This window comes from Accipiter gentilis, chromosome 4 (genome assembly GCF_929443795.1).
Source record: "Accipiter gentilis chromosome 4, bAccGen1.1, whole genome shotgun sequence".
NCBI lineage: Eukaryota > Metazoa > Chordata > Aves > Accipitriformes > Accipitridae > Astur > Astur gentilis.
This window is the reverse complement of record NC_064883.1, coordinates 8287392-8310368: the sequence shown is the minus strand read 5'-3', so window position 1 is coordinate 8310368 and position 22977 is coordinate 8287392. Positions and strand designations below refer to the sequence as shown.

General features: G+C 40.1%; 1 protein-coding gene across 2 annotated transcripts in view; it reads right to left on the bottom strand.

Annotated features, from left to right (window-relative positions):
- Positions 1-395: 395 nt before the first annotated feature.
- Positions 396-22977, bottom strand: part of RFTN1 (raftlin, lipid raft linker 1) — a 97407-nt gene continuing 74825 nt past the window's right edge. Inside the window, exons 7-10 of one of the 2 annotated variants that reach the window (XM_049797957.1) lie at positions 20136-20251; positions 9223-9326; positions 7725-7806; positions 396-4349 (exon numbers count right to left, since the gene is read on the bottom strand). In XM_049797957.1, coding sequence (XP_049653914.1) covers positions 3912-4349; positions 7725-7806; positions 9223-9326; positions 20136-20251 — 740 coding nt within the window. In that variant the 3' untranslated portion in view covers positions 396-3911. The remainder of the gene's footprint in view (positions 4350-7724; positions 7807-9222; positions 9327-20135; positions 20252-22977) is intronic. The other variant, XM_049797956.1, reaches the window with a different exon arrangement.

The window sequence follows — 22977 nt, the reverse complement described above, 5'->3', positions numbered from 1 at the left end:
CAGCAAGAAATTAGTGTCTGCTGTTCTTATACTCTTCATTCTGGGAGGATGAAATTCCTGCATGAAAAGCTGATCATGCTTTATTTCTGCCCTGTAATTGGCTCCCAGAGGCAAATGTACAGAGTCACACCAACTACAAAGAAAAAGCAGGGTATCCCAATGCAAAGCCCTTCCCCTGCTCACCTCAGAAACTGAGGCTGATTGATAGAGAAGCCAAATTAGGAAAAAAACCCCTAAATTGTTTTGTTCTTGGCTTCATTTCCATGCATACGTTAAAGCTACTTTGAGCTATTTCAGTTACACTATTTTCAACTGCACAGATCCAATAATCAAAGAAATTATGCAAGATGAAGTGCCAGTCAAATCGTTCATGCATTTAACCCCTCCTAAACTCTGCATAAACTTATTTTGATGATGCTTCAACATTTTGGACTTCCCACCCATCTTAGTTCTACCCTTCAGCCCCTGCCCCCCACTGTTCATTTGAATATAAAAACCCCTTTTCGATCCTTCATTTAATTCAGCTACTCCTCTTTGCCATCTTCATTCAGCCTTTGACATTTCTTCACTTGTCTGAGCTGAATTTTCTCCTTTGAACTCATTCCATTTAACAACTGTCACCTTGTTCAGGTGACTACTTCCTCTAAACACCAGCATGTGTAACTCCTTCTCCCGACAGAGTAGATCATGTCTTCCTCCCTCAAAGGCAGGCAGCTCTCGGGGCTGGTCCACACACGTGAGTTTTGTTGGTCTATCAAGGAGGTGTTCACGTTAAAATACACCAAAGTGCCACCTGCGTGTGCTGTCGTGCTTTGCTGTGCCCAGCCAGCATCGGTAACACATGGCAGTGCAACCCATCAACTCCTTCCCTAGGCATGCCGGCAATACTCACTGGTGTCTCCTTCCCTTACGAGAGAGGCATGGTAAGATCAGTTTGCAGCCTTACTGGGAGAGTCTGCCTAGTTTGGGAGAAGAAAAGTAGGTTGGGCTTAAGATGGTGGCTCTCTGTGGGAAAGGAAAGGGCCTGGCTTCTCTCTCCGCCTTCTGCTGGGGTGACAAACTCTGCTATTGAGCTGGGGCTTCACTGGGTGAGAAGTCAGTATGGAGTCCTGCCCCTCCCTGCCCCGCTGAAGATGGAGGCTGTAGCTCTGCAGCCAACCTCCCCTTTCAGCTTCTCCCATTTACGGTCTCTCCACTGTTGGCATATTTCCCTGCATTTTTTTGGTCAGGTTTACAGATGCAGGAGTTAGGCTCTGGCCTAGCCCTTTCTCTTCTCCATTCAGGCTTCAAATAAGGTGATGACTGCTTGCTTTCACTTCCTTGGCCTCTCTGGTGGTCTTGCTTTTTCAAGCCCCAAATGGCAAAAAGGCAGCTGAGAGAAAACACACGTTAACAGCTGCGGAGCCTTGCTGCTGTGCCCCAAGCCTGCCTTCCCCAGCCCTCATCCCATCTGTAACATCTGCCTACGAGGTGATGTAAGCTCTCTCGGTTTACGTGAGACAGGGACACGGTGAAAGCACGCGCACGACTCCAGACAGCTGAACTAACTCAGAGTAATTCAAAGTCACAAGTTGGAACTGATTATGTGACTACAAACCCAAAACCGTTTGTCCCTTTTGAACTGGAAACCCATGAAAGTTCTCTTCAAATCTTCCCAACCCTAAGCCACTCCAGCACTTACAGGAACAAAGTTTTAAATCAAGCTTTCACTTAAACACGTGCAACCTCCTCATAGCCCCCTACATGCTCTGTCAGACTGGTGACGTAAAACCAAGTAGCCAGTTCTCTAGCACTAGTAACTACTGCTAATTCAGTAGTAAGGAGCTTCCCTTCATCACCACTTAAGAGACCCCGAGTTCCTCCCTTAGGGGACAAATTATTGGCAGTTGTGCAAGTACCACAAATAAGAAATCTCCTCATGACCTTTATTTTTCTTTAGTTTTGTAAGCAGTTGGGATCCAGTAAAACAAGGTCAAATTGCAATCCAATAAACACTTTCTATTCCGAAGTATCTGGACAGTTCTTTCTACTGCAACACTTTCTACTAGTAAAATGTTCATTAAATACAGTATATTTTTAAACAAGATTAATACAAAGTTAGTCCTTGAAATAGAAACCGTCAGAAGGATCTTATGCTAATAAAATCTGCAAACAGGTACTTAAAACTGTACAGAGCAGAGACCTTGTAATTAAGTAGAACAACCGAAACAACCTAATTTTGAGGCTATGGGAACTTCAGTCTAATTTCAAGAAACAGAATGAAATAATTGAAAAATACCACCAGAAACTGAAGTTACTTATATGCCTGTGGTTAAACCACTGAATTAAAAAATAAAAAACTCTTTAATCAATGAAAAAAATACCACCGTGCTTTGTATGTGTGAAATCGAATGGTTTAAACTTGAGTGCCGTTGTCCCAATTAGATGAATATTCAAAGTGGTATGATTTTTCCCTTCTCTGCAATGTTCTGCCAACTGTGTAATTTTTAGGCGTGGAAGATGCTTTTGAACCACTCTAGGTGCACATTCGATACAGACCATAGTTCTTTGTACAGCATTTTGATTTAAAGACTAAGGAAAATTATCAGGCACAAATCAGTCAAGGGAAAGAACAGCAAATCACTTGCAGAGCTCTTGCTTTAGAAAAACAAAAAGCAGGGGAATTTAGAACGTATTTCTCATCTTGTTCCCACATTACCTGACCACTTCTAAATAGGGATGAAGGTGGTTAAGAGAGAAACAACTACTTCCTACATTTTTAAGAACACTGAAGTACTTGGAGAACATTGGCACAGAAACTATATTACACATGTACATTCACTTGTAAATATTTTAATGTAGCTCCAAACATAAAAATGTTGGTAATTTTATAGAATTCCATTAGGTATCAGTCCCAAAATATGGTTACTTGTATTAAAAAAACCCCTCTGTTAAGGTATTTGCATTTTGTAAGGTCATTTAGTGACATTTGTTGGCCACCGACCCCTGCTATTTGTGTACAATTTCACTTCTTCCCCACAACATATTTTGTAACAGTGATGAAGTGGTGCAAAATCACTTGCAAGGGTCAGGAGGTAACATCTAATTCCAATTTTAGTGAAGATAGCCACTGAAAGACGTACAGTTTACCTTCTTTTTCCCCCCCTCTTTTTCTATCTTCTGAACCCCCCATAACTACTGAGAAACTGTTGTTGGCAAAGAGAACGTAAACACAAGTGAATAGGAAATTGCATTTTATATTGGAATCATCTGCCTCACAGAAATTTACCATGGGGTTTGTTTACCCAGTGTGCCTAAAGTAGGCAAACAATTTACTTATTGCTTAAAGATCTGCAAGAGTTAATAAAATTCAGAAGACAGTATCATCAGTAAGTATGCAATTTGAGATAAATACAGATAACAGCCCTCTTACCTAAGCTTTCCAACTTCAGCCTGTTTAAGCCCACATACCATTTTCATGACACTAAAGCTTAATGACAAAGTAACATACGGCACAATAACTTCTCCAGCAAAGTTAGGTGGACAAGAAAGTATTATAGAGTAAAATCTGACCACATGGAATGTTTGCCCTGACCTAGATATAAACCTAGCTTGCTAAGGTCAGTCACAGAAAAACCCAAGTATGTTTTCTGTCCCTACTTTTAAATTTAAAGTGTAGCTCCAGGAGATAGCATAGGGCATTTCCCACTCTGTAAAGTGGACAGAATTCTGCAATTAATTTTTGTGGGTTAAGAAGCCCGGGCCCTGTAGTTACTTAAAATATCAAGATACCAGTGTGCTAAGAAGCAAAGTAAGTACAATGCCAAAGAAATGCTGAATTGAGCAATGGAGTTAGCAATGATGATTAGCAAAATCTGTTCTTTTGTCTTGGCAAAGTATCAGCAACTCACAGGATTCTTGAAATGTAGGTGTTATTCACAGGAGCAGTCCATGTCCAGCCCTGCCCCATTGCTGCCATTGCAGCCGTCCGACACGGGAGCACAGTCTCCCCCCTCTGTTACCTGATCCACACAGCAGCCAGACGTACTCTGGCTGAGGCAGACCTGCACGTCATTGTCATCAGTATCGTAACTGGCAGGACATGTTTCTTCTGACGCCCTGTCGTGATGGGTACCTCTGTCGTTGGTCCCTGCTACCTCGTCTCCCAAGTCTATGACATCGTCCAGCTGCTCTTCTGGATCAGGCTTGGCTACTGTTGAGATCTGTGCTTCTAAGTTTCTTGTGTTCTCTGTGACTTCGAATTCCTGCTTCTCCTCTGCCATTTGCTTCTCCCTAGTACTTAATTTAGTCTTCATGGATTTCTTCATATGTTTGTTGTGCACGTCTTCTTTGGAGAACCTCCAGTGAAACTACAAGTAAGAGACCAAATGTTAAAGACCATTAGAGAGAATCTCACATGGACAGTTGCTTTCCTGAGTAGAAATGTTTTTATTATTTAGTTTTAATTCAAAGGCTAGCTTGACCAAAAAGACCTAAGATTTAAAAAAATGGCATAACTAAATCAGACGACTTAAGATCATTTGAGCCTACACGTATGAGCGGAGACTGTGGTGCATTCTACTTCTGCTGTTTCACATGTCTACTGGGTTCCTCTCCGCCTGCTGTGTCACTGTGGAGGCCTATAGCAAGCTGGCAGACAACCTGCACTGTGTGCAAAGCAAGAATATGCAAAGCTGCACAAGTGCAGACAGAGGGAGCAATCCTATGGCGTTATTCCAGTGTTTTTCACCAGGTTAGCAGCAGAACTAACACTATACCCAAGACTATACCCAAACAGCAAAATAGTCTGAACCATTTGTATGAATGTTTTTTGATGAGAAGGCACAAGGCATGCCTCTTGCAGCACTCACCAAAAGACTTACCACAGCCACCATTTCAGAAGAACTGTTTTAACTACTATTATTTAAAAAAAAAAAAAAAAGGAACTAGCAGTACCTTGAAATACTGACTCGACAGGTATAACATATATAAAGGCTGACAAATATGCCACTAATGTATCTGCTTCATTTGTCAAAAAATAAATGGACCTTCCCAAGGAAAGGCAGACCATGTTCCATGGCACTGCTGAGCCATCCTACACATTTGCTAAGTACATGTAAATGTACACAACCATTTTGTCAGCAGTGCCCATGCTGATAGAAACTCAGGGATGGGTTAGGAGGCAATGCTTGATGGCACAAATAATCTCATTGGGACATTCAGCAGACTCAGCTGTGGTCCAAAAGCCATTTTCTCCAGTGCAACCAGGTCTGTGCTGAGGCTGGTCAAAAGAAGGACTCATATTCATAAATTTTTGATCTAGCTATTTATTCCTTAATCAAAAAGCCATTCAAAACCTATTAAGTTTATTAGATTACAAAGATGGAGCAATGCTCTTTCCTTCTGCTAGCCAGAACTTAATGTAAAAAGAAAAGGAAAACAAAAAAAGAAACTGGTTTTCACAAGATTCTTCTTGGTTTTACTTAGAGAAAGCTATCTTTCACTTAAACATCATTACAGTTTAGAGAAAGAGGAAAGATAACATCTCAGTTCTAGAGCTCAACTGTTTAAAATTCAGACACCCGAATTATTTTTTTTTTTTTTTGATTTGCCAAAATGCTGGGCACCCACAGCTCCCCTTTAACTCACAGCTCTCTTTGACAGAAGGTAAGGTCAGGGCCCTAAATGTGATAAAGATCACACTGTAGCAGGGTCTGTGTGTATGTGCAAATGTATGTATACTTAGTCAGGTATTTATATTGTATTTCACAAAAATGCATACAGCACTTTTGTATAAAGTGAATGAACACCATTACCTCATCGCTGACTGAATATTGCACTAATAAGACTACTTCTGTCTTACTAAAGAGAAAAATAAGCTGTACCCCTCCTTGCATGTTTCCTTTCTGTTCCTGTGGCTAAACTGAACAGCCATTGATTGCTGTGCCTAGGTAGGATAGATCAGTTTCCAACACTGCAATGTCCTTTTTTCATCTTATCAGCCTATTTCCCTCCTCCAAGAGTTAATCTATAAATATTTTAGACATGCCGTATCACAAGTTAGCAAAATGCTGAGAACCTGTGACACTGTATGTGCAGAATATTCAGCAACTCAATCAAATGCTAGGTTTGGCATCTTTGATGTGACTCACAACAACCACAGACGTTGAACCAGTCTTACATTTCTTTATATAACTATAATCAATGTACCCCATTTTTCCTTGACCTTTGGTATGAAAATGTGCTGCAGTGATATTTGCCCTCAAATATGTCTGTATATTTAATGCTGCCAACGAGTAAATCCTTTGTTTTGTCAACCAGACATTGTTAAATAAGTTTTTATATTCCCAAATGAAAAAAATTAAACAAAGTTTTGAGTCATCTGGATGGTATGCATTTGTTATTATAATAGAAGAAATCAGTATCATACTAATTTCTCTATTTGAAGACACACAATTGCTTCTACGTTCCCACCCTTTCCATTAAAACCACACAAAGCGGTAGGAAAAGAATGACCAAATACAGGCACTCCAACCCGCATCCCAAGATCCCTTTAATCACCTGAAAACAAAGAGAAAAAACAAGAAAGATGGGCTTTGTAACACATTCACAGAACACTCTGGGCTCCAGCTTCACTAATGAGAGAGGGTAAATCCTAAATCATGCTCCCAGTGGTTCTTTCCTAACTTCAGTCAGTTCAAACGCTCTCCTGGTCTCCACTGTATCTAAAAGATGACTTTCACAGAACCTGGCTCCAAACCACTGAGGGCTTTATAGATGAAAACTATCTGTAGTTACCCAAAATGTTGGGTAAAATGCTCCTAGTGCTCAGCTGTGCTTAGCTTTTCCAATCTCCTACTCCAGCTCAGTTTCTGCAGGGCCTCAAGCGCACCACTCCTTCAGGTGACATTTGGCTAGCCAGCACTCATGTAAGTGCACAGAGTTAGAATAAAAACAAGCCTGTATTAATTAGCAACCTTCTTTCTCATCATGTGGTTTCAGAGATCCTTTCCCTACTTCACCTGGCTTTTCTAATCCCTCTGCATACTGCAAGGGCAAGGCAAATTCAAGTACTATAGGAAGGTCAGCACTTCCCCAGTTTCCAGTTTAAACCAGTCCTTTTATTTCCCTCTCAGCTGTATGGCGTGACAGGTTTGGGCAGGGGTTCCCACAGCTACACGTTTAAAAATGGAAATGGCAATACATACATGTATCCACATACATGCATCATTACCTGTCAGCTACATTCTTGGGACAATTTAGCTGGATTTGGGGGACTTTTTTTGTTAAATTCTAGCAGAATTCATTAACAGTCACACAATAGAAACACTAGCCAAGATCAGGCCTGTGCTGTGCTAGGTTCCATCAATACACGTAGCAAGAAAGAGACCAATTTAAATAGAAAAGACATGCAGTAGGTGAGAGAAAATTGTACTGGTTCCACCTTGCAGGCAGTGAACGTGAGCAGAGAATTCTAGGTCACGTATGGAGGTTTATGGCCCAGCTGTAAAGAGAAATCTGTATCTCTTCTGATGCCCTGAGTTCAACAGAGAATGAAATATAAGAGCTTTCACATCATTTAAGCATTTTTTGTTTCTCTCATTTGAATAGTTCAGTTCCTTGTATCTTGCTACAGTAGCACAGAAACACTGAACAGGCCATTTTTACTTCTTTGGGAAATCAATTACAATATTAAAATACCTTCAACAAAAAACAAAAAAACCCAGGAATTCAAGGTTATTTACCTTAGATTCTTTCTTCTTTGCTTTCTGGGGCAAAGAAGGTCTCTGAAGAAATACAATTTGCTTTGTAGATAAATTCCCCTCCCTGAAAAGAAACAAATGCACACTCCTGAGAATGAATTAAATTCACATCCAGCATCATTCAGAGTGAAACTCCATCTCAGTCACTTACTACTGCAGGTCAAAACAACAAACTGAAGAATGACCTAAACATTGCCTGTCCCCTGTGTCTTTGAGCAGCCTGGTATTTGGGGGGAAAAAAGCGCAACTGTTCAGCCTGATAGAGCCTGTCAGCCTGTGACATACTTCTGCTGAATGTTTTAGCATTAGTGTGTAAACACAGAATAAATTGTTTGGAGCAAAAAGCAAGAAACCCGAGCCCCATGATGCCTGTGTGTAGCAGCATCTCAGCAACACCAGAGTACTCCCTCCCTCCGAGGCACCCATCTGAACGGGGCTGGGTGCTCCGCATGGGTCTGTACCACAGTAGGAGGCACAAGCAAATGCCACCAGTGGTTAGATTGGGTGGGTGCCCTCCTGCACTGTCAACCTGACTGGTGTTACTGAAGTTATAAATGGGATACAGAAAGCTAGAAGAGATAGAAAATCATGTATACCTTTAAGAGACAGGGCTTACAAATCATAATTGTGGTTTTCTATTCATTCCTATATTTAAACATATATGAAAAACTTAAATATCGTTTTTCTCCCAGCACAGATGGCCTTTACTTTTTAGGTTTTTATGTGTAGGAGTAGTCTTCATCTAGATCTCATAAAGAACTGGGTGTATTTTCACTCTTTTAAGATAAAAAATCATGACTGATTATATTGGTGTATATATATAAATATATTCCTCACCAGTGAAAATTCAGAAAGTGCTATCTTCATGATTAACAAGTGGGATGATTGTTTTTCACCACAGTTATGAAGAGTATTTTTAAGTGAATTGCATTTATAGTTAAAAACTCAGACTATTAATAATAGCAAAGTAGACCGCAGAATGGTTATACATGCAAACAAGGGTACTAGAGTAATGATACACCACAATCTCACATTGGTTCTTCTCAGCTAGACTGTGTGTATCAGCAGCATTAGACAGACATCGATTAAGAATAAAATTACTTTTCTTCAGGCCCGCAACATGCCACTCGAAACGTTATCACAGGTTTTGTCTCTGCTCTAAGAGTTGCTACTAGGAAATCCAGAGTGGGACTTTTACAGTCAAGGAGTTTACAGACAGGCAGAGACAATACCCAGAAAATTCATGCAGAAACCGCACTGCCGCCTTGCAATATTTTGCCCACCAGACACATGCTTCCTGCCCCAATGTGGCTTGTGATGCTCAGAAAACCCAGAGAACAGCTGCAGCAGGGCTTGCAAGGGCAGCTACCGCGTGCATGCAAGGAAAACCACACTAAATGCAAGGAGAATTGCTTGTATGGACTGCGGTGCTCGTACAGCAACTTCCCTGGTCAAAAGGCAGCACCCACCTCCTACCTACCTGTTTGTCTTCACAATCGGGGTAGGAAGCACGCATGTCAGCTGCCAGCCATACACGGCAAGGGAATTCAGCAGCGGAACATAATCCGTCTGCACTTCAGCTCCCTAGGAAAGAACAATCAGCAGTTTAGCATTATCCACTGGGGTGTGACATTCAGTCTGACAAAAAAAAACACAACAAAAAAAAAAACAACAAGAAAAAATACATGTGTGGGTGCTCTGGGAGGGAGAATGCGTTTTTGTACTGAAGTGGGTCATTTTGTATGTTCATCTAGGCAGGAAGGAAAATGTTCAAAAATATGAGACACAGGACCTATCAATCGCCTGTACATCACAAACTGTTAAATGAGTGTTTAAAATGGTAGACATATGTGATCTTGTTTTTACACTGCCTGAGTCATCCATCTAGCTTTAGATGATTCCAGATCTGAACAGGACAAATTAATTGTATTTTACCAATTATCTCCTCCCAAGCAAAAAAGATATATTCAAGTAGTTGAAAAATGACAACATTGCTTTGCCTGGATTCTGCACTTGTCTAGGCTTGAGTAAATCCTGAAGATTTGTACTGAAATCAGTCAGGTTACTCTGCCATGATGGATCAAGAGCAATATAGCCAACAACAACATAAATAGAATATAAGTACAGATCTATTCCTTTTATCACCCCCAAATACGCATTGCTTCCTTCTTATTTTGAATCAGGAGATCTGTGGGCGAGACCAAAAGCATTGCCTTTCAGTGCAGAAGTCTGGCTCCAGCTGCAGATCTACCCAGCAGAGCCTTGCTAATTCTCTTTCTACCAAATGGTAGACCCTGTAATTCACACAGGAATAACCACTGGTGATTTCAACAAAGACTGCTCCAGTGAGGTGTCTAATTGCCAAGACTTCCAGTAATTTAACAAATAGATGCTAAAGCATATTTACTAGTTTTTAATTTTAATAAACACAAAGCAGGCAAATGGTAACTACTAGTCTCTACAAATATAACTACATTCAATTGGAATAACAATTAAATTTGCCAAAAAGCTCAGGCACATACACTGGTTTCATGTGCACGCAAGGAGTTTTAACTGCCAATTCTCAACACTGGGTAAGGCACAATAGTTTTGCAGCTCAAAAAAATCCATTTATTCCACCGTAATAAAATAGTCATTTGATCAGAACTAATCCAAATCCTGCTGTAGTTATTTCAAGGTATTTTAGTGAATTCCAATCTCAGCTATTCCTTTCTTCTAAAGAATGTAATTTAGGTCACTTGATATCTTCATAACTCAATGACTGCCTGACTATACCTATTAAAAACCTGATCATGACCACAAATGCAAATAGCTGAAGAAGCTGTATCACTCCTGCTTAAAAAGGAGAATGTTTAAAAACTCTACTCCAGAAAGTGCACGCAAGAGAACACTACTACTGTTACTTCTGATTTCTGTACAGAGGCTTTCAGGCACTTACAGAGATACTGCTAGTTTAGAACATCACCATGTACAGACCAGAATTGCTAACTCCAGGAGAGGAATGAGTTGTCCTGCAAGAGGGAAGCAATACCACATGGCCTTTGACTCATGTCCTCTGAAGGGATCAGGACTTGTCCTACATCTGTGATCGTGGTAGATTCAGTCTCCTCAGACTCCCATTTTCCTCTGTAAGATGGGTATTTCCACCCTCTTTCCAGTTTTTAAAATCAAAGGTAATGCAAAAATTATGAGGTATCTAGATGCCTTAAAGAGCTAATGTCTCAAGAAAACACATTAATAACACATTGAGATTTATGAGATTGGTCAACAACACCTTCCAAAACTAAAGACGAAAATATGCAACATAAGCATTAAGAATAAGGTCAGAGCATCCACCATGGCAAGCCTGCAATGAGGTGCCTGGAAGAACACATAAAAGGATGAACAAAACATTCCCTCCATCAAACAGCATTTGTAGAAGAAAAAACAGAAGGAGCTCACTCATTTAGAGGGTGGAAGACTAGCAGGTCAGGAAAGACTGGCACAGCAGACCTTGTTTGTGCCCCAAGCAACATCTTACATTGCAAAGAGGATTTCTATTTTGAATTCATTGCCTAAGGTTGGCGATTAGCAAGGAGAACCTTCTCCTTGCATCAGGATGTGCGGCAATCGTCAAAAATCAGAGGGAGATTATGGCAATGAGGAAGGACATCAATACCACGCAGAGCTCATTTGGCTGCTGCAGAAGCCAAATTGCTTCAGGGACGCGCCGTCACTCCTGCCACAGCCCACTGTCCCTGCAGGCTCTGAGTGGCAAAACAAGGCCAGCTTTGGACCTGTCTGACTTGTCAGGATTAAGCATCATCTGCAGCAGATGATGCTGTATTTCACAATACCAATAGTGCAGAAAGGAAAAGAGCAGGTAAGCACATGTAAAAGTGTAAAGTTACCGGAAAATAAATTTAAGATTAATTTAAAGTCAGTTGGGCTTAAATAATTATTTTTTTTTCTAAATCTGGAAATGTAAAAAACTCTGTTGAAAGAATGCTGTACAATGTTACAAAAAGGTAACCTCTTATTTTTCCTATGTGCTGGTACATGACATGACAATCTGCATGTTAGGCTGTTTGGAGGAAGGAAGCATATACATTACACAGAGGTGCACACCTCCTCTGAGCTCCACATGCTCTTTAAGAAGCTCTCTCCAACTCTGCAGGATGCCTTGCTGGAGTCAGACACCGCACCTCTTCCCCAGATCCCTGGGGGAATAAACTACTACTAATAATTGGCTGCGTTTGAAGATGATAGACAAGAGAAAGGAGTCACTCCTGAACAAACAGGTGTAATTCATATGGGCTTCAAGTTCCTTACTTGCAAATACAGATAATTGAAGCTTTCTTTAAGACCACAAGAAATTACTTCTCCCTCTCCCTCCTGAATCATCAGTTGTAATCCTATCCCACGACTGGAATTTGTGTGCCAGCAGGAGTCATAGTTATACGGGCCTTTAATTGGCGTCATATTAAATGCTTTCCAAAGCAAAAATGCTTCTAAACAAAGAATACACTGGGGAACGGGTGCAGAGGAAAAGAGTCATCTTGTATTCATTTTATATTTAATACAATAATTAAAACTATTTTATCTACTATTATTTGAGACAATGGAAATGAAATTTCAAACATACATAAGATGAAATTGCAATGTTCTTTCTAGCTAGCAAATATTGGATTTGAACACCAGCAGAAGTAGAAAGTATGTGCCAGAGCTCTTCTGCAAAAGAAGTGTTCAAATAATGTGTCTCAAACTGGGAGACATTTCATTCAGTGAAAGGGTGGAAAATTTTAATTAACTTGCTTCCCACTCTCCTGTGGATGATAAGTAATCTCTGATCACACCTTGAGTGTCAAGAAGCCAGAGCATATTAAGCTAGTTTTTTTCCCTTGACTTGCATCACATGAAAAGAATTCATTTTATTTATAGTTGTACTGTTTGTTTTCAGCATTTTCTCCTTTCACAGTTGCTTCTGCTCATTAGAAGAAAAAAAATGATTAAAAAATGATAACAATTATATCTAGGGCAAGCCACACAAACAAGTGCATTAACAATTTTTCTTTTCTTCCCCCCCCCCCCCCCCCCCTACTGCGGCAATTTTAACCACAGCAAGATAATAAACAAGACAACTATTAAGCTCCTGTGAGACAGAAAGAAGTTCTTTAGAAATCATTCTTTCCTGGGTTAAGTGAATGTGATTTAGTCACAAGGCAGCTATGGATTGTGACTATTTAATATTTTTTTCCAACATGATTAAAGAGTGGAAGATTGAAAATCCCATTAAATAAATCTTAATAAAAGCTTTATCGGCAAATCTTAACAGACTGCATACTAAGATCTACAGACAGATGGCAAAGAGGATGGGAAGTAAAAAACACGAGTCGCTTTGAAAGTGTAACCTACTGTTTGTTGGGGAAAACTGGCAGTGCATTCAAACCCAGCTCCTTACAAAAAATAGAGGGGAGAGCCCACGAGGGAGGCAACGTGCACCTCCAGCCAGGGCTGGTTACCAGTCCCCACCACTGCCAAAGCCAGAGCTTTCTCTCCTAGGGCACTGAAGGGAGGAAGAGGAAGTGGTGAAGGCAGAACTTGCACCTTAGAGGAAAAGAAGGAAAATAAAACGAGATAAATTGAATATATGGGCTGTGCAAGAATGACCCAGTAAAAGTGTGCAGCAAGTGTTTTATGTTTGCAGTAACACAGCCAACAAGAAGGCTAAATCCAAGCTATAAATTTGTGAGTTATTTGCCTTTTTCCTTTTCAGAATTCTTCCAAAAGATAATTTCTGCTAACAATATAACATTATCAATCCATTAAAAACATTTATTGGAAGCAAAAGAGAACTTTCACAAGTGTTGCAGCAATAAAAGTTGGACTATGCTCTTCTAGTATTGAGCTGCTCCTAAATTTCCTGGTGCAATACACCGCAGCACCTTTGCTAGCAGACACTTGCTACACATCCGTTAGCTGTATAGCAGAGGGGTGCGCGACAGCTCCTGTGCTCTTAGAAACCACCAGTGGCTTTTGGCAGCAGATGGGTCCCTGACCAGCACAGACTAGCTGCCAAATTGGGACTTTAGTGGAAAGTTAATAGAAAAAAACCTAATAACTAAATCCAGAGACAGACTTTTTGCTCACTATTCTGGGCATATGTCATTTAGAGTTATTTATGATTACTTAATATATGTGAATTCATGCACTGTGAAAGATTTTTGAGACTACAAGGCTCTGACACTATATGGGGTAGCATCCTGCTAAGACCATTTTTTCTGTGATTCAGATGTATCCAGTCACAATTTCAATACACACATAGGCTGCTGAGTAGCATTCACATCTGTCTCCATGTCTAGGGTGAAACGAAAAACAACCAAAAAACAGTCCAGTGCCTGCAAAGCCCACTTCTCTCAGTGACTTCTGCAGATGCAAATCCTGCTTTCTAGCACGTGTATAAGCTAACAAAAATGTTTGAGTGCTCCTGATATTGTCTGCACCTGTAACACAGAAGCACATTTGCACAGCAACACAATTTTGCATTTATAGAAGCACAGGATAGGTAGCAAAAGCTCCCCAAGGTGAACGTGTTGACACGGAGGGTTATCCGCAAAGGAAGCACAGAAGCACCTTATGAAATGTGTTAAACTTACCATTGCACAGGCAATGTACACATGATTGGGCAACTCCACGTAATTGGCCACTGAGCACAAGAAATAAATGTGATCTAGCAATCCATCCAAGTACATTTTCTTATATAACTGGCATTTTTAGTTTCACAGTTCCTGCAAGACATGTGTGCTGTACCTTAAGGTGAGCACTGATTTTACTGTTTGTCCATCAACTGGTTTTGGGAAAAAACACAACATAGAAAAACACTACCTGAGAACTTGTATACTCCAGGGTGCCTTACCATACACAGCTTAATCATCTCCATGCAGCTTCCCCAACGTAATTTCCTTTGGTTATAATTTATTCTCAAACAAAATTTGGCTTTTGCAAAAAGGCTTTGTGCACTACTCCACCATTATGGAACTAGTATCTATTTCCACACAAGAAACACAGCTGAAGCACAGACCCTCTACTACCACCGGTTCAGGCGGCAGGAAAGCAAATGTTAGCACTGCCTTTCACTTACATTCAGGCTGTATATGCGATTTATGGGGTCCCAACACCTGCTTCTCGTGCCCCTCAAAATGATGAGGCCCCTCCCAAACCTGCCAGACAGGAGCATAGGGTCAAAGAGGTGCGTTAGCCAGGGCCCTACCGCCTGGCTAAAGGTGACCTGCTGGGGAAAAGAAACGTGACTTGTGCCCTGTGTGTTTTTTCAGACAATATATGAGGACTGAAATACTTTTTCTCAGCTTGTTCTTAAGTGGAAAGTTCAGATCTTGCATGCTCACTTTTTCCAGAAAGATTTGATGGGTGAGCAGAGAACTAATTCTTATCGCTGATCTTGTCACAAACCTGTGACAGATAGGAAGCGATTTTTTTTTTATTCATACTGTTTTAAATCCTCTGCTTTTCTGCCTGTTTACTTCAAGTGCCCTTTACTCATGTGGAAGAACTGTTTGCCTTGTTAAGACGCTCAATACTGCCAGCGCCACAAGAATGTATCAGGGAAGTTCCAAGCTTGTATTGCTAGATTTCATTACTAAATTTATCAACAAAACCAAAGAAAGATTAGCCTGTGGATTTTAATCCTGTATAGAGCATATGTCTACTGAGTTCAGTAGACAAATATATATGTATATATGCTGCTTTCATATCTTACATAAAAAAATGAAACAATAATTATAAAAACCTTTTGAAGATAACAGGCTCCTGAAGGTTTTTGTTCAGCTTTTCTTAAAAAGCAACAAGGGGCAAATGCTGAAATATTATGCCCAAACAACATATATGTCCTCTGGGTGGTAAAGAGGGTCTCGCACACAACTGCTTTTCATGGTCATCACCATCAGCTCCTTTGCTGACCTGGTCATGCCTTTCTCCCATGGCCAGAAACAGCAGAACATAGCTTAACTGACATATGACCTAAATCAGATTTACAGACAAATCAAATCCTCATTTCCAGAGAATTTGTTTCAAGGCTTACATTAAGGCAACTTGCAACCTAGGCTCAGCAGAGATAATTTTTTTAATCTTTTGGTGTGTCGCAGTTTAAAAGGTTTACTATGTCTACAGCGGACAGTGACCCCATTTGATTCTGCCAGGGAAATGGCAACACCATGATGTATTTGAGATTTTAATTCATGTCAGTACACCAAAGATATGGTATAGCAAAAAATATAAAGTGATGAATCACCAGCTAAGGATTTTTAATGAGAAAATACCTGTAAATTAAGGACAATCTTTTCAAAATTAACAAGGCTTCAGAATCAGAACAATGCATTTATCTAAAATAAATTTTAAAGACAGTATTAGCTATTTTGTTTTGGGTAATGGGGAAGAGAAGGTGACAGATTAGAGCTGGGGAGAGGGAAATCATGCAGGCTGTGATTAATCAGAACTGTCTACCCACATTTGCCTACACAAGCAGAATTAAACCCATCAAACAAGTTTTAGGGCTAGATCTCAGAGGCTGTGGTGGAAATAATATGCGCTGACATTTTTAGAGTTAAAGTGATAAGGATGAGAGCAGCATTTTGTCATTAGAAGTCCTGTGGTCATTTGCAGAGAATGACACAGCTCTACTTCGAGAAGAAAAGAGTTAAATTACTCAGAGCTATTACATCCTGTCTGCTGCTTGGCTGGGACCACATACTGTGACAGCTGCGAGCTTTACATCCTCTACAAACTGGCATTTTACACGCACACAGAGTGCATCACGCTGTTCAACTTGTTTTCTCTATTAGCCTCAGCAATTAAAAAGGCAGCACTTTCTCTGCTAAGAGGTATGCCAAACCGTCTCTTTTGCCTTTATGGTTAAACAGCAAAACTTTACCATTTCATTTAGAAAGGTTCTTTTTTCATTACTAAGGGCATTGATACATGCTACATGTCTTCCTTTTTAAAACAGCTTTCTTTTGTTGTGGCTGCGATTCTTTTGTTTGTTTCTTCTTCTTAATTAGGATACAGCACAATAAATTTACATTCAGTTAAGACCACATCTGAACTCACAGCTCACCCAGATAATCATATCTGATACAAATTTAAAATAAGGATCCATTATACACATTTATGTCATGCTGCCCATCAGGGCTTCTTCCACTACCTTGGTACAAATGAAAACAACAAATGGAAAACGTTAATCTAGATCAGAGCTGAACCTATACAAAAAAAATAAGAAAGTCTACATTATTGAGTCATTCCACTGCTCCATAATTATCTCTGTGATAATTTCACTTTGAAGTACTCATAACAGAAACAAAGGCTTTACTGACTTTTGGACATCATCTGTCACTACTGAATTCCATCTCCTTCCCTCTACATCCCCCATTTTACAGTCCCTTCCTCTGCCACTGCATTATTCCACACTTATGGTAAATAAAGCTGAATTTGAACAGGGTTTAATGAAGAGGCAACTTAGTCTTCTGGGTACAACACTGGGCAAGTGCCTACAGATCCTCCGGCTTCTGGTCTTTCTTTCATTCACTTGATGACTTTACCTACCTATGCCTATTATGTCTCAGAAAGCATGAGACATGAAATATCCAGGCAGTTATTTAACTGTCAGGAGAAGAAAACAGATGTGGTCAGCTCTGCTCTTCTAAATGGGTAAGCCCCATGGGTAAGAGTTCCCCAACGCCTCAATCTCCTTCCTTCAGCAGGCTATTTCTTCTCCATATTCTTCCACTTTCACATTGGTGGGTAACACATTCTTAATGTCCCCAAAAGAGGGGCACTTGATCTCAGAAGAGCAAAAATTGCCAGGGAACACCCAGCAGCCAATTTTTAAATTACAGCAGAGAATAATCTGATCATACTGACAAGCTGTGTATATGCTATCAGTCAGTTTCTGAATTGGACATACCAAATCTTATGTCTGGAACAAGAGATTCTCCACATTAGCCCTCACACAGACATGGCATGCAGCAGTACAGTATCTCTTGACACACCAGATGGTACTGGGAGGTTGATTCCTTAAACTGTTGACCAGCTGTGTCTCCAGCATGGAACTGCTAGAATTGCAGGCAAATGATACTCCACCTACCAGGGCTCTAATGCTTCAAGGGGCCCTGCTAGAAGATATTCTTCTGCTGTGTCCTAGTGTTTTGGTCACCACACTGCCATCACAGGATCCCCATTATCAGATGCTGTCCTTGTCATGTAGCTTGAGATGAACTTCCTTGTGTACTCACAGAACAAACTAAGAGGTGCGTAGCCGCCATTATGCATAACTTTGTTGCAGTATCCTAGTGACAGAGAGAACCTTTCACTGGTTGTCTAAGAGCCGAATTGGTTTAGACCAAGAATCCATTTAACTCAGAAAGCTGTCTCTAACATAGCTAGTAAGTGACAGCTAAGAAAGAATAATATATATCAGGACAAGCATGTAGGATACGTGCCCCAAATATTTTGTGTACTTCCTCTCAGCATGTCTGGTTTAGTTTCTACTGAAAGAAATTGAGTTTGTCCAACATGAGACCATTCTGTGATGTGAGGTGAAGCATATTAAGTGGGGAGGATCAAGGGGTTCACTTCAAAAACACACTCCTGATCTGAATTAAAATGCTTGTATAAACACAGAGCTAGATTAATTTAGAGGAAAAAAACAACATTGCTTTCACCTGAACCCATCTAAGCTTCTTGAATGCACAGCATTCTCCAGAAAGGAGTTCCACAAATCTGCTTCCTGCTGCAAAAAGAATTACCTGAATTATCTCCTTTTTGTTTGCTTTGCACCTGGCCCCAACTAGTGCCATTTGAAAGTCCTTAGTTCTTAAACTGGAAGAGGTGGCAAACAATCAATCCCTAATTACATGCGTCCCGTGATTTAGGAGACCTCTACCTACACCATTCCCTGCAACTCTTCTCTGTTCCAGGCTGAAAGGACACACCATGTAAGGTCTTCCTAATATGGAAGCTGTCTGTATCATTGATCATCCTCACTGCTCTTCTCTGAACAATTACAGTGATAACATAACCTTCCGAAATAAGGTGCTGTCAAACCACAGCTTATACAGTAGTATGTAGTAGTACATGCTTGCTGTTTCACCCTCTATTCCTTTCCTAACAGTTTGTAACATATGGTTAACATTAATGCTTCTTAACATTTGCCTTCCTGATCAGCACTGACCTAATGCACTCATGGAAACATCTGTCATTATACCAAAACCTTGCTCCTGAGTGGCAACACCACAATTTGACCCTAAAAATGAACAACAACTTATAGTCAAGTTGTAATAACTGGAATAACATTAAATGTAATATAGGAATTGTTTGTTCAGATGCATATTAGCACAAGAAAAACTGCCACTAACGCATTACACTGTTCTTCAAGAAGTTTCTAGCCATTATTATATGGTCATTTCTTGCTACACTAAAAAGTCATCATTTAATAACCGAACTCTTAATCCTAATCTGGAATTTTATACATTTGGTCTAGCATCTGTCCCTTTTTCCCTTAATCCATCCTTTTGGCATGTGTGTGCCTTACTTGTCTGTCTTAGGATTTTACACCATTTACAATATATTCCAAGTGAAAAGATCAGGTATTGCCTTTATAAGTACATAACATCTATTTCTGGCAGACAAGTAATCAAATTAAAAAAACCCAAACCTTCCAAGAGTTACACAATGGTATCTTCTTTTCCCCCGTGATCTTTCTGCTTCAAATCACAAAGAATTTTAAGCCCAGCTTTTCAAATACCTATCTGTGTATCAAATTTGCTGTGGAAGATCAGTACCGACTGATCTGATCTAAACAGTGTTTCTACTGATGTGAGTGTGCACTTGGATCAGTAAAAAGGCAATCTATAACACACGTGGTTTGTTTATAGGGACCTATCCAGAATATACAGTTCTTTCAGCATATGGAGGACTTCAGACAGAAGCAAATGCAGTTATCTGCATTCCTACTGCAGCTAGGCCTACCTAAAGGGCCGCCGCCTTTAGAATTGCGATGCTACAGTGACTTGTGTGATCATGTTGCCCTGACAACCAATGGAGATCCTCTTTACAGTTAATATAGCAAACATCTGTATTTTTGGGACAGGCAGCCCTGAGTTTCACTGCTCACCATCATTCACATTTCCTATCCCCCCAGTAAAGCACAGAGATTATAAAAATCAAAAGTGCATCATACAAACCTAGAGTGTGGTTAACTGGCATTACTGTTATGTTGCATTCCTTGACCTCAGTTGCCTGTCTGGTACTGTTGAAGCACAGATCAGTATGTGAGAGTCTGCCTCACAGTCTTGGAGTATTTTGATTTACAAAAAAATCAAAGAAGAAAAACTGCACACGTACCTTCAGGACAGTCCACTGCTCTACAACAATTGCATCATAGCCCTGCACGGTTTTACTGTCTTCCACAGCAACATCTTCAAACAGAAAAACTCCATCCATTGTCCCATGCAAACAATCTGTGAAAACACAGGGTTACCTGTAAGCTTTATGGAAGACACCCCGTGTGTAGTGAGGCATTTGAATTTATTAATAACAAATTCTTCCAAGAATGTTAATAAAAAAGTGCATAGACCTTCCTCTGATAGTCCAGCTCTATTAAATGAATGAGACTAATATCTCTAGCAGTTTTTAAGAGCAATCCTACTCTATAATAGCAAACCTTACTGTCCACTCTGTTATTCCAGAGTTTGTCCTCAAAAAACACAGCTCTCCCATTCTGAGAAGCCAAAATCAATTCAGTCCTTAGTTCAGCAGTACTGCTCATTTACTTGAAGTTATACACACACTTTTGGGTCTAAAGACTATGTATTATGTCAACTTTTCAAGGGCTTTTGAAGGTACGCTGATATTGATGACTATACCCATTCATTCACACAAGTCAGAACCCTACGTATGGATCATCCATTGCAGTTACAGTGATCTACATGGACTAAGGATGATCTGGCATATCTGAACGGTGTGAAAGAAAAGATACATTCATAACTATTTAATCAATTTATGAAGGCATTTTGACCATCTGGCTTAGTGGCTTGCTATTCTCATTTGTATTCCCAGCACGTTCAGCCTTTTTTCAGACAACACATACTATTAAAGTCACTTGAGCAGCACTTTCTCCTTCAACTTAGCCGTATGCTCCATAATCAGCAATCACTCTCACATGCAAGAACTCAAGTTTTGTCAGCTCCATGACAGAATAGAATCGGAATAACTGAAAAAAAATTACTCACCTTTCTTCGCTAAAATAAGCTAAATGATGAAGCGATAGAATTATATTTTGAAAAAATGTAAATAAGTGGTACTGTACTCCTTATGAACACAGAAAACGCCTCTCACATTGTCACAAAGCGTGTTTTTCAGCCTTTTCAGTTCAAGTAATACATTTACCCTGTGTGACTGATTATAAAGACCTTGCTCAGTCCCTCCCCAAGTGTTGTATTTTGCACGATAGTTTCTCTACATTTTTAGGAAAGCTATGTTCATTGCACTGGTATGATTTATGTTTTTAAAATGCAACCACACATGCCAAACCAACAGATTCCTGAACTGACGGGAGAGTCTTCTGGATAAGTCTGCTTAGCTGTTTTATCAGGTCCTCATGTTTTCCCTGGTTGATGTTATGAGGTCAAGAAATGCCAGTGGGAAGGCATTGCTGCCTCCAAGGGAAAAGTTGTATCAAACTCAGAACCGACTTTCACGAAGGAAGTGGTGAAGAGGATTAAGAGGCTTCTTCCCTCTTGCAGACACACTCTTGGTCAACAGCTTCCGATGTCATTACATGATCTAAATTCAATTTATTATCTGGAAATAATAAATTTGTTGTGGGCTTTGCCAACAACAAACCGGACTCCTACAGCTGGATGCTTATGTCTGCAAACACTGTAGCAAGACTGTTGCTGAAGGTGTCAAGCATTTGCATACTCCCTTTCTTCTATTTGCACAGTCCACTACTCTCTCTTGGTGCAGTTTCAATCAAGTCATTAAGTTGTAAGTGAGCAGATGCAAATACTTGTATCTAAACTAACACGGCGTGTTTGTGATTTTTTTCAGTTTGGTTGTGACGGAAGAAAGTTGTAAACCACTTACTAGGGACATTCTTTGGGATTCTGTTGGGAGACCTGAAGTAGAAAAATACACTATCTACTTTCACACTGACTGTCTTCCCAGGCAGGTTTCCTGTAACTCCATTTAGAATAAGAGAGAAGACGACTCCTCACCATTACAGCAAGCCAGTACTACACATTGCTCCAGGATGAGCTGGACTACAAAGCAGTAACTCCTGTTATCTAGAGAGATTTCTCATCCAAGTGAGAACAGGCATTTTTGTTGTAAAATAACAGGCCAGATCACTAAGTAGCTGGGTTATAGCTTAGAAAACATAGGGAGAACAAGCTTGCCACATACAAATGGGTACAAGACTTAATTATCATATTTCATTCAGAAATGGCACTTTGTTAGACCCTACATTTCAAAGCAGGAATCAACTCAACTTCTGTGCGATACATCACGTTCCAACACCCAAACCCATATGAAAATCTATTTTAGGATGCACAATGTACAAATAACGCTCTAATTTTCCAAAGCAAGGATGACAGGACAGCACCTAAGGCTGAAAGCAGAAACCCATAAATCCCTACCAGACACAGACATCCAGATCTTGCCAGGAAGCTTTATACAGTGTCGGTGTACTGCTCCTCTACCGTGAATTCTCTTAATAAAATTCACTGTCACACTGTTGGCACAACTGCAGCTTCTGCTCGCCCCACACGTTTGCCAGCTAATTAATAAGCGATCAAAACACAATCAGCATGCGTGTGTTTACACTCACTCATAAATCATCCTTTATGTTTCACTCTGCTGCGCATTCCACTCATGCAGTTCACAGCTTCCACGTATGTGAACATTATGGCACATATGTAATGTTTTAGAAACTAATAGCTGAGCTTGTGAGACCCTACAGGCAGCAGATAAACTTGGCAGTGTTAGATTTATGGTTGGACTTGATGATCTTAAAGGTCTTTTCCAACCTAAATGATTCTATGATTCTGTGACTTCACTTCCTTGTTGGATGTACAATAATTACTGTTGAATGCTACATCCAGTCAATCCTAAGATCCATTAATTTTTTGGCCAGGAAAGAAACCTATAGAAAATGAGAAAACTGGAAGGGGAAAAATTATGAGGG